The sequence below is a fragment of the Bos taurus genome, chromosome 15 (assembly GCF_002263795.3).
Source record: "Bos taurus isolate L1 Dominette 01449 registration number 42190680 breed Hereford chromosome 15, ARS-UCD2.0, whole genome shotgun sequence".
NCBI classification, from domain to species: Eukaryota; Metazoa; Chordata; class Mammalia; order Artiodactyla; family Bovidae; genus Bos; species Bos taurus.
In genome coordinates, this window is record NC_037342.1 from 58,436,871 (window position 1) to 58,449,820 (window position 12,950).

Here is a 12,950-nt window from a genome sequence, read left to right on the forward strand (position 1 = left end):
CATAGCATGCACTCTGGGCACAAAGATCTCAAAGCATCTTCTTCTGCTGTTACAGGCAATTGATTGGGTTTCCCTTTTCCAGTGTGAGAAGGTTTTTAAGTGCATTTAACATTCACTCAGAGGTTAAAAACAGTGGCAAAGTACTTTCTACCTCCTGGGGTGATCCAGAAAATGTTCACAAATGGTCAAAAGTGCCTCACACAGGCCATAGGTTTCTCCTAGCTACAGACGAAAGTTAAATTTGGAGGTCACACACTGCTAAACTGTTGATTTTTAGCAACTCGACTTTTAAGTTTTTTATTTTTAAATTAATACTTTGGAATATATTTTCCCATTTGTCTAAAATAGAATTTGAGAATGATGCATGTCATCCTGAGTGCATCAGAAGTTATTTTAAATATGGCATCTTTATAAAAGTCAATAGCTGCCTCATCAAAGGGCAATCATGTCCAGTGTGGGTGGCTGTGCCAATTGTTTTTGAACTACTGCAGCGATCTAGCCAATCCCAAGGAATGGCTTGCAGCCTTTCTACACCCACATTTTTCTTAATTATCTCCACCAGGCTGAGTTAGCTAAGGACAGACCTATAGCATTTCCTGGATGTCAAAATGCCCACACACCTTCTGCAATCCTTGGGCTACCAGCTCCCTTTCATGTTTCTCCTGGTTGGTCTATCTAATTACCTATTATCATGTGTATATAATGCATTATTCATGAGGCCCAGACAATTTCAGGGTGTAATATCTTTGATTTTAAAAGGAAATGACCTGAAAAATGAGAACTTCTGCTGGCACAAAGAAAATAAGCATTTAATTTGTTAGTGAGTCTCTCATCAGCCCATCCCTTTAAAAAATAACCTGCAGAAGTTTGAGATCATCATTCAGATGAAAACTTTCCAAGTTTGTTTCTCAAAAAATGATTGGTTCAATATCCAGATTCTTTCTATGCTAGATTCAAGTAAGTTGCTCTGATTTTTCATAATGTACTTCCTAACAAAAAAGTTAAAAATTGGTGACACCCAAAATTGTGCATCATCAAAGATTAGGGTAACTTAGGCCCAAGAAATAAGTTAGCCATCATATCACTCAAACTTGGAGCTAAAATGGAACTCAGAGTTTATCCTAAGAACATCCTCCTTGTTTTCTGTGTGAGGAAATATGGATCAAGGGGGACTAATTGATTTTTCTAGCTACTGGTAATTAGTTGGGAGCAGAGCTTGAACTCAGGCTTTTAATCTACTTCACTGTGTTCTCTTGGAAAAGATAAGAATCCAGAAGTCTATCTTCTTCTAGGGAAATTAAAGGACAAATCAGGTCTCTAAGCTGTAAGTCCACCAAGCTAAACACCTTTTAGTCTTACACACTGCTGAATTTCCAGACTTTGGCATAGTTCCTGGCACATAGTAGATTGTCAGTTAATGCTTACAAAATAAATTTATGAACATTAGAGTCTCTATAGAAAGCATTCCTCTTGGGCAAATGGAAAATGGCCTGTTAAGCTCATGATCCCCATAAATATCAGAGTACCTACTAAGAGAAGCAAGATCCCAGGCATTCAACACTAGGATGAAATTCCAGAGGGTTAAAAGAAAACAGGGCTTCCCAGGAGGCTCAGCGGTAAAGAACCTGCTTGCCAATGCAGGAGACATGGGTTTGATCCCTGGGTCAGGAAGACCCCCTGGAGAAGGAAACGGCAACCCACTCCAGCATTCTTGCCTGGGAAATCCCATGGACAGAGAAGCCTGACCAGGTGCAGTTCATGGGGTTGCAAAAGAGTTGGACACGACTGGACAACTAAACAACACGAAGAAAATACGCCAGCATGAATCCACACATCGGAAACGACCCCTGAGAACCTTCCCAGGCCCCAGATTCTACAACTCACAAGAGTCCTGTTTTGTCTTCAGCTGTTTTTATTCTCTGTGTTGTTTTGGGGGGAATTAGTGCCTGTTCCTTAGACAGTATATCAACCCTAGAAATATCCTTGCCTTCTTTGAGCCTCCAATTATGGGAGAGTGAAAGAATGGCTTAGAAAGAAAAGGTCATAGACTGGCAAAAACTTTTCATTGGCCTATAGAATTGTGGGAATGATTTGTAGGTAACTTTTTCCCCCTTTTAAATCAAAGAAATCAAAACAGGAGAAAATAATGCCTACAAGCCCCTCAGATGCCAGAGTGGGGTTTGAGGCAGGATGGGCTGGAGAGCTGAAGTGTGGTCCTTGAAATCTGAAGAAAGACTCTGAGTCAGTCTTTCCCTCTTACTGGCAATGTGCTCTTGGGAAACCCTGAACCTGAGGTTCCTCATTTGTGAAAGGTGACTAATAATTCCTACCCTTCCCTCCTGGCTGAGATCAGATTAGGAAACCTGTGAGAACTTTCAAACCACTATGTGCGTATAAAGTATTATTAGTAGAAATACACATAAAGTCTGCATTATCCTGAATTCTTTATAGGACTCCTTTAGAATGTTAGAAAAAAAGGGGAAACGTCAATCTGAACTTTAGAAAACTCAGAATGAACACTCCAAAAATTGCCAACTGACAATGGAGGCAGGGATAAAGATTTGACATTTTCATTTTTGCACCCTGGTGTTTTGGGGTATTAGTCTTTAGGGACTACATGTTTCTCTCAAGACACACTTGTTCAAGCAGTAGCTTTAACATCCAAAGTAAAAGAAGATTTAATATTTTTGAAATATGGCCACTCTTTGGCCAAAAAGGAGAGAAATTTTCTTTTTATTATTTAGGAATTTAATCTTTCTCCCCTTAAAAGTAACAGCCTCTCTCCCCATTTCCATAGGACTCAATATCAGTAAGCTCTCACTAAATGTTAATGTTTATTGTTATTTATTAAATGCCACGAAGTATCCTTTACATGGATCAAGGCATGTAAATTTAAGAGACTCACCGATTGTTAAATTCTCTAGAAACACACAAACACACCCATACACACAAGTGCACACTCACACACATACACAGCAGTAGCAGATCAGCAGAGAAAGACACCAGCCAAAGAAAGATAATTTGAGATACTTCTGAGGTAGCAGTTGTAAAATTAAAATAGGCAACTCATTAAATTATCCATAGAGTGAAAAGAAAGCTACAAAAATAGATATTTTTCTGGCAAGTCAGTGCTTTTTAGAACAAATTTAGTTTTAAGCAGAATCTTAAAATCAGATTATATCAGTTCATATTCACTAGAATCAGTTAGATGGTTAGATTAGCTTTTCCTAATTAAAGAAAAGAATTAGCTTTCCTGGCTTTTGATAGAAGTATATTTAATAAAAACTATGTTCAGTTAGACATCATTTTAACTGACATATTGTAAGCAGTTTGATTAAATGAATGTCATTTGAGCAAGTTGGAGCCTTGTCCCTAAATCACAGAATTAGAAATGAAAATCCTTTGTAAGTCATGCCACAGTGATGATTTTTTCCTCATTTCTATTTGTTGGTTTTTGTGGCTTATTATCTATTTTGTGGTCATCCAGGCCTTTGCCTCTCACATTGCCTGATACTGGAATGTTGTTTCTTACTAAGCTTCCCCTAGAGGACAGGCCAGGAAAAGGAAAGAAACTAAATTCACTAGCTTCTCCTCTTATTAAGAATACATATTACAGATTCGATAGGGAAAGAGTCTGGTGAATGAACGAAGCAGCATATGAATGTTGATTTTAGATCTTTTAAAGGTATTCTTTCCAATTTACAGATAGGCAATTTTACAAACAATATTTTGTAAGCCAACAAGAACTTGCTTTTCAAATCCCATTTACTGCCTTACCATACACATTAGATGATATTTAAAAATAACTAGCACTCTGGTTGAGATGGAAATGCTGTAGGCAGAGAATGGCATAGTGATACCTCCCCCTTATGGAGTGTCTTCTTCCCAGTTTGCAAAGCTCTTTCAGACATTCTCTTCTATCCTCCAAAAATTGCTGTGTTGTAGGTCTTACTATCAATGACACTGAAAAAGCTACAGGCAAAACGAATATATTTTCATCTGAATCAATACTGATATATTCCATTGGGGGAGCTAGACCAAGCTGAAGTCTCTCACACAGAAATTTTAACATGCAAGACCAGGGGGCACAAAAGTAGGCTAGTTTACTCTTCGTTTTTTTTTAAGGTCAAAATACCCCCTTCCTCTTTCTTCCCCTCTTCTCTTTAACACCTTCTAATGTTTTCTTTAGTTTCAAACAGGACAGTTGAAATTTCTTGCGTTCGTACTGAAGAGCTCTATGTAAATACACATAAACAGTGACGATCAGGTGCACTATACTTAAAGTGACACTCATTTTCACAACAGCAGGCGAAACCATTTCACCTACAAGTCAAGGATAAGCATGTGAGCGCGTGTGAGAGAGGATGACGTGACACTTTTGAGGTTTAAGTTATTAAAGATCCCGAGGTTACAAGAATTAAGTAAGCATTTTCCCTCCTTGTCTCCCGAAGACTCGAAATCTACAATTTTCTCCATTTGACTGTCAGATAAATTGGCAAGTCGACTAAAAGGATAATATTCCCTTAACGGTGCATTCATTTGAAGCCCTAGCAACTGTATTAGGCAGCAGCGAGTATTCGCTAGCAAAGCATTTCGAGGAGACAGGGAACTCTGCAATTTAGAGTGACAGATGATTTTTTTCTCATCCATCAAACCGCCTCAAAATGTCACAATATTTACACCTCTTCCTTGGTGAATTAGAATCCAGAGACAGGCAGACGAGGAAAAAAAAAAAAAAAATGCCGACCGGTTGCCGCTAGATTTGGGGAAAAGCAAGTGTTGCACCTTTAAATTCTGCCCCTCGGTTCCCCGTTTCCCCCCCTTCTCGGGATTTTGCAATAAATCTCCCAGTTCTGCGTTCAGCCCTGCAGATCCGTATTTAAAACAGCACCATCTGGGAAGGGTGGGCGGCGACGGTGATGCGGACTCCTTGGAGTTCCTTTGCAGCACGCTTGGAATTGCATCAGACTGATCAGAAATCCCCCCGCCCCCAAGCCCAGCCCCTCCCGCCCCGTTCCCCTCCCAGCCCCTCCCCTCCCCTCCCTACGCGTAGATCTGACTGAGAAAATGACTGGATCTCGGAACAATCTGTGCCCCATTCGCTGCAGGCTTGCTCCGTAAACCCTGCCCAACGCTCCCTTTGTGTGCGTAGCAGCCTATCACCGTCATCTGATCCTAGTGCCTGGTTTTTATTTTTATTTTTTTTCCTTCTAAATCGCCACAATATCCTCGCGTTGCCTATGAATCCATTCTTTTCACCTGAGCAGAGTTGGAATTCTTTTTTTTCGTTCTCTAAAACAGTCCAGTGAGTTTCGGAAATAGGTTTTCCCCTACGTTCCCCCACCCCCACCTCAAGCCTTGTCTCTTAATTAAAGAGGGCTGATCCAGGAAGGAGGAGTCCAGAACGCACAAGCCCTGGGGTGAAAATTACCACCCGGCTTGGCTCGTAGGCCGGAACAAAGGGGCCGGGAAGTGGGTTGGTTGAGGGTTGTAGGAGTGTGGAGAGGATGGTGGCCCCTGCGCAGGGGCGCGCAAGTCCCTGGACTCCCAAAGGGGAGGCAAGACAACGCTGTCGCGCGCTCCGGCCGCTCTCTGTCCCCCTGGGACCGAGGAGGGGAGGTGGAACGGAAGACTGGGAGGCTCTGAGCAGCTTTGATCACCCCCGCCCCCTGGCCCACCCGGGCGGCGGCCAGCGGGCCGCCCTCCACACGCGCCTCCGGGTGCAACCTCGCGGTGCTGGGCGGTCTGTGCACCCAGCTGATTGGTAGCTGGGTCCAGCCGCCGCGCGGAGCTACTCGTGTTCTCCTCCACCTCCTCCAGCCGCCCAGACCCCATTCCCCGGCCCGCTCCCTGGCTCTTCGGCCCGTAAAGGACCTCTCCTCCCAAGTAGAGGCCCCCTTTTCCTTAGTTACCCCGACTGACTCGGACCTGGGCTCAGAGAGGCATCCAGTCCGGCGGGGAGCGGAGCGCGGTCTCGGAGGCTCCCCTTCCCTTGAGAAAGCGGGAGCCCTCTAAGCCAGCACCCGAAACTCGTCGGGAGGGAGGAAAGAAGGCAAGGGTGGGGGGGGGAACAAAAACAGAAACATCCAGCCAGGCGCGAGGGCGACGGAGGGAAAGAGAGAAAAAGGAAGGGACGGAGGCAGGAGGAGGGGGCGGGGTGGAAGGGGGGGCGGGAAGGAGGGAGGGGGAGAGAGAGGGAGGGAGGGATACAGAGAGAATGAATCCTTCTGCCTAGAAGAGCTGAAATTACCTTGATGCATTTTGTGTTGGAGATTTAGCGTTACCTCCTACCCTCTCCCAACCTCCACCGCCCCTTTCCTCACCGCACACCACCTCCACCGCCTAATTCTAAATGGTACAAAGTCAAAATTTAGGAAATCGAATGTTGAGTAAAAGCTTCATAATTAGTAATGAACCTACTGTACACACACACACACACATTCACACACATACACACACACACACACCAGCAGAGAACGGAAAAGAAGGAGATGAAGGGGAGAAAAAGAGAAATCTTACATTTGAATCAGACATTTGCAGGTCCAAGTTAACTAAACTCATTATATCCGCAGGAAAACTGAGCTTCCCCACCCCCCTTCTCGCTTTACCCTAAGGCTCTCACCTAGGGCAATTCAAACTGGGCAAATACCAAGAAACAACCCCCCTCTCATACTCTCCTTCTACTTCCTCCCCTCCACCGCGCGTCCTCTCGGGAAGATCGAGTATCAAAATAGCTCAAAAATTGGGGTTGCAGGGGGTCCCCGCCCCGGTGCTTACCTTCTTTGCGGCTTACACCACCCCGGTGGCTAGATCCTGGAGATAAACACTTGCATTTCCCAAAGTTAACCCAGTATACCAACCCGGAGCTTGCCAAGAGTCTATTCCAGCCTACACCGCTAGGAAGCCAACTTCAGCGAGCTCAATGAGGGGACCAAACTGGGGCTCGCTTTCCAAACGCTGCGCTCCAAAATCTGACTCTCTCTCCAGCCCCGATCTCAGTGTGAGCCGAACCTCCGAAAAGACGCTTCTTAAGGGCGACACAGGGCTGGCTTACTGCGGGGCCGAGACAGCTACCTGAGGTACCACCACCTAAGACAAATCCGTCGGCTCTGTCCAAGGTGCTGAATGGGCTCGTATCTCCAGGATTACACACCCGGCGCGGCGGGAGGAAAAGACTAAAAAATCTGTAATTAAGTGATATTTGATATTGCTCTAGACGGTTTCTTCCACTTCCTTACGTTTTGTCACGTGCGGATGGCTTTGCCAAAGCCATCCTGTTAATAGTTGATCACATGTTGATGAGACCCTTTTCTCCTATGAGAGGCTTACCCATTTCATTACCGGCAATATGCCCTTCTGACTTATTTCTCTCCCACCAACCCCACCCCCATCTGCACCCAAACTCCCAGTCTTTATCCTATCCTTACCCCCACTCCACCCCCTGACCCCAAACTCTAATAGCATTATTGTTTTAGATGGAAATTAATCTTCTTGCGAATGTCAATTACATGCCCACATATAAATCATAGAATATGCTCATATATCACACACATAGAAGCAAAGAATGGAATGCAAGAAGGCTGGGAGAGAAGCATCAGCCTTGAACAGCCAATATAACACACACACCCTCCCTCCAACTCCAAGTTTGTTCCACGCAGTTCCACATTGCTGTGTTAAATCTCAAATGATTCCAATTAAAGTTGCACTATGTAAAAACCCGATTCTCCTGGCCTGAGTAGCTGCTGTTCTTTGGCGTGTGAAGTGCTAGGAAGAGCTGTGATATGCCCGTTGTTAAGCAACATGTCAAGATTTTTCAATTATAATGCAGGGTTTATTGCTACTCACCATTGTGCCTTTGCTGTCCTGGAGACTCAAGTGTCTTAAAATCCCGTCTCCCCAACAGATGCTGGAAGGTAATGTGTCTTGTTTGAAGTCATCATGTGAGAAGTTCGGCTTTGCTCAGTGGATCGCCCACCACTTGGTGTGACTTATGAATCTAATAACCCTTTGCAATATCCGCAAGCTTAAACTCTCAACCACCTTGGCGACTACAGAAGACAAAGCAACTCGCATCGATGTTGAAAAACCTATAGATTTACGCAAACGCCCTCACTCCGAGAGACACGTTTCCTTTTGAGTTCTTACGTGATTCTAATGAATGAGCGAGGTTACCAATGACTGCCCAAGTGCCCTGCTATATAGCGGTGGTTCCCAGGGCTGCCTTCCAACCGCCGGTCACTGGGTCCTGGCACAGAAAGTTCCCGGGGAAAGTGGGGAGTTTCAGGGTACCCTCATGTAAATAACCCAGCCTGCACACCGCTCCCTTGCCCACTGCTCAGGTCACACCTGGGGCTCTGGCATAGCTGAGCTCGGCTCGGGAGATTTTCCTGTCGCCAGGTAAGAAAACCTTCGCCTAGACAGGCTAGGGCGGGAAGACCGCTGGGGAACTTGTTGCTTATCAGCGCCAGAAGGCTACCGCTTTAATAATAATACCAGAAAAACGCAGGGGGAGGGGGGCGAAAGCGGGGGAGGCGGCAACGACGACGACTATCCGTGTTGTTTACGTGACCAACTTACTGTGACTCCTTTGGTAAAAAGGAAACTTCTTAGAAAAGTTCGTACCCCTCCCCCTTCCCCCAATGACTAAGGGTCCCCAGCTGATGAGGTCGTGAGTGACGATCAAGTCGGAGGTGGGGGGATGGGGGATAAGCGGGGAGGGGGTGTGGGTGAGTGACTTGTCCTTGGGAACAACCACATGCGTGGAAGCGCGCATGAGCCCGGCAACTTTCCCTTTCCCTCTTAGGGACTGATGACTAGGCGAGAGGCACCCGAGCGAGCCACTAGTTGCCCACAGGAACCTGTGTAAATCGAGCTCTCGAGCGGCCGAGTTGAATGAAGTTCTGACTGCGTTTGCTCTAATGGTTATGGCTTCTCCAATGTGAGTTAACAGCGCGGGTGCGCAGCTAGGTCGGCATGGCGCACCGCGAAGTGTGGAGCCGCGGGCAAAGGCAGGGAGGGGTGCCTCCGCAGCGGTTTGACGCTCCGCGTCCGCTCGGTGCTTCTTACCCGGAGTCGCTTCCGCATCATCCGGGGGCTCCCGGGCCATCAGGGTGCCCGGGTGAGAGCGACGGGGAAGCGGAGCGGCGCTTGAGAAGCCGGAGATGGGATTGAGCTCCGCGAGAGGGGCCTCTCCCAGGAAGCCCCGCGGTTAGCACCCGCGCTTCCCGCTGGAGAGGTCACGTGTTGGCGGAAAGTAACTTAGGAGGGATAGAATGAACTTCAAGGAGAAGAGAAAAAAGCAAAAGAAAACAAACCACCTCCCCACCCCCTCACCCGCACCTCCCTCGGCCCCCCCCCCCCCCCATGTGTAAAATAAAGGTAAAGGAGGAAGAGGTGGGAGGCGGCGCGGCTCTCTGCTGGAGACCTGCGGAGAGCTTGCGAAATTTCAGGCAACGAGCCGTATAACCCGGTCATCCGCAGCGTCCCCCGGGCCTAGGGAGGCGCTAACCCAAGGTAGCTTTCCATTGAAGCTGCCCTTTGCCTACCCCCAGTCGGCGCCTCCACAGCCGAGCAGAGGAACGGAAGACGACTGTAAACCAGTTGTTATGGAGATGCTGGTCGCTCTGAGGAGCGCAAGTGCCCTGGAAAGTCCCCAGACGCATTTCAGGTTTCGCCGTTTTGGCACCAACACCAAGATGTTACTCTCCACCCAGAGTTCCCAGGAAGGGGAAGCCCACCAACGGCGTCGCAGGCCCTGACCGCGGCGCTATCGACTGCAGGGATGAGGCAGAGAGATGCTGCAGAAGATGGTGGATAGCTCTTAAGTTTCAGACCATCCAACCTTTTCCAATTTCCAGTTTCTTTATGCCGATCAAAAGTGCTGAGTCTGAATGACATTCGTGCTTCCTTAGGTGAATAAACCTCAGTTACACGATAGGATGATTAGAAGCAAGAGAAAATTAGCATTCAGTGGCTGCTTCAAGGTCCTCTCCCCTGCCCCCTCCCATCCCAGAAATGCCTTCATTATGGAAAACGGAGTCTCCATTGGTACTGCGTTGTTATTACTACAAGTAAGTCCAGTGTTGAGTTGATGATGGCTCAAGAGATGTTTCCAGAGCCAACCTAGCTTATACTTGGATCCAGCCAAAGTACGTATTCTACAAATGCTTGTCAGACCTCATTAGGGACAGTTCTAGACTTGCCAGGCTCCTGGAGACCTGAAATAGGTCATTATAAAAAGATGCCACACATCTACACAATCGCCAGTGTAACAGTTCCCTCCAACTAAAAGGACTGTTCAGATTGTCCACAAATTGCCACTTTTTGTCGATCCATGAATTAGCCAGCAGATGCTGCCCTAAGACTAGAACAGCTGGCACACGCCATCCTCAGAGGTCTTGGGGTACAGGTTTTGTGGACAAAACCAGTTTCCTGAGAATGCAATTCATAATACTGTTATTAAGTATTCAATATCTCATGTACAGATCTGAAATCTTGAAATAACCCAAGGCGATGATTACTGTATAAACATGATTATTCCCCATCATCTATGATATATTTATGTGACTTTTTCCTCAACAGTTTGTGGTCTGTATAGAGACTATTAAGTTACTTCTCTGATGGATCCTTGTTCTGAAAATTAATGTCATATTTTGTATGATACTACGTGGGATATCTTGAATTGTGAGCTTGGGTTCCTGGGGACTCAAAGCATGAATGACTGATTAGTTTGAAATGATTTAGACAACACATGATGGTCCTGAAAATATTTCCCAAGGAATATTTTTGACTATTGTTGTTCTTTCTCGGAATCATTACTAAAACCTATAACTCATAGATCAAGATGAGGGATGAAAAAGTAGTGAAAGTCACTCAGTCATGTCCAACTGTTAGTGACCACCTCTCTGTCCATGGAATTCTCCAGGCAAGAATATTGGAGTGGGTAGCCATTCCCTTTTCCAGGGATCTCCCCAACCCAGGGATGGAACCTGTGTCTCCTGCATTGCAGGCAGATTCTTTACTGTCTGAGCTACCAGGGAAGCCCCTTGGTGAGAGACAGGAGCTGTTATATAAAGAGAGTTGCTGTAGAGAGTTGGAGAAAGGAGTTAAGAGATGGTGTTTGACATACATATATTTTCCTCTCTTGATTTCTCAGTGATCTGAAGAAGAATTCTCTTCTCTTGATATGTTATCAGCTTTCCACCTTTTATTCTCCATCCACTCACTTACATATTTTCTTTTTTTACATCTGCAAAAAAATCCAGTTTCTAATATAAGCAAAAGTTGCATTCATTTAATTTGTTAAGATAGATGCCAAGCACTGGACCTTCCACAGTGTTCATCTCAGGAGCACTTATTCCTGAGATCATCTCATTTTCTCCACAAAGCCTTGGTCAACTATGATATGAATATCACACCTCTCTAGGTTCATCTGACCCCATTCATTTTTAGTACTGGTAAGAACATTTCAAACTGAACAGTAAACAAAGCTTGCTTTCTTAAAGATTACTAATGCAACAGTGTAGCCAAATTTAAAGGCAAGTGTATTAATACAACCTAGAAGGAAGGATTTTTGTTTTCAGACCAGGAGTACTGTGTTCTTTATCAGTGCATGGTCTGATGTTCACATGCAGTTTTCTATCAAAGCCATAAAGTTTATCCTCTGCCTGTACCTTTATGAAGAATGGTACAAAAATTAATAAGAAGGAGCTTATCAAGACTAGGAGGCACAAAAATATCATTAAGTCGATGTGTCAGGAGTCTCGGAATTAATGGGAGAGAGGTAACAAAACAGGAGTCTACAAAATCAGAAATGAAAAAGGATTTCTTTTGTTTAGGCAATTAGCAGATGCTTGGAATATCTCTTGAGACAAAGTCCCCTCTATCTCAATTTCTAAAAGGAAATTCAGCAAGCCACATTCAAAAGAATATTTTGGGTACTCCCTCCCCTGTGTCAAGGTGGAATTGACGAGAGTACTTTATTCTTTTCTCCCAGCTTTCCCTCCTAAATCTGTTAGTAGTTAATTACTGAGCTTTCCATCTCATCATGTGTTGGATAGATTATTTCCTTTCCTCACCCTTATTTATATTTCCTCTCCTTCCCCTTCAGTACTTGTTCTATGCCAGGTACTTTGATAGAAGCTGATGATCCCTGTATTAATAATTGCCTACCCTAAAGAATCTCAGAGTCTAATAGACCCAATATCTAATCTATAAAGAGTCAATGAGTCAGGTGAAGATGATACAGCTGCATCGCACATGGTTAATTATTGCCAAGATGTCAACAGTTGCCTTCTCCCAGCCATTACCTAAGGATCAGTTGTAATCAGTGAAGAAAAGTATTCACAGAAAGGCCTCAGATAGTGACATAGCTACTGTCTGGGAGGCTCAGGAAAAAAAAAAAAATAGGTAGCAAAAGAGTTCTTCTCATGATATAAGAAGTGATTCTGACCAGGTAGGAAGAAAGATTGGCTCTCTTAGTCACTTCCTGATCTCTAATGGTTCTCCACAGGCAATAGAAGGAGAAGCAAAGAATCACGATGCACAATTTGGAAGGCTTTCTGAAAACAAGAATAGGCAGCGATTGCCAAGAACCTGGTGTTGAGCTTATATTTAAAAAGAACTCAAGGAATCTTCCATCTACAAACCTAGTTTAGTTAGAAAGGAAACAATCCAAGCATCAAAAAGAAAGCAAGCAAGAGAAAACCTTAGAAAAGTCATGATGTAGTTTCAATAACCTCTGTGCATTCCTGAGCCTGACAAGTAAGCATGAGACAGAAGATCTGGATATGTCTTAACTCAATTTCAGGAAAACCAGACAACCCCATAATGAGGCCAAAGCAAGACCACATGGAATATTGAGGAAGAACTGAATGACGCTGTCTAAACCATCCTACAGACAAGAGATGAATAAGAGGAAGTCTGGGTGGCAAGTAGAGGAGAAGTGATGT

The 12,950-nt window shown here is 45.0% G+C and overlaps 1 protein-coding gene across 2 annotated transcripts in view; it reads right to left on the reverse strand.

Moving 5' to 3' along the window:
• Positions 1 to 8,427, reverse strand: part of BDNF (brain derived neurotrophic factor) — a 62,412-nt gene extending 53,985 nt beyond the window's left edge. Inside the window, exon 1 of one of the 2 annotated variants that reach the window (XM_005216334.5) lies at positions 7,846 to 8,427. In XM_005216334.5, the coding sequence (XP_005216391.1) occupies positions 7,846 to 7,848 (3 nt within the window). In that variant the 5' untranslated portion in view covers positions 7,849 to 8,427. Of the gene's footprint in view, positions 1 to 6,777; positions 7,037 to 7,845 lie in introns of those variants that run through there. The other variant, XM_059874987.1, reaches the window with a different exon arrangement.
• Between the last annotated feature and the right edge of the window lie 4,523 nt (positions 8,428 to 12,950).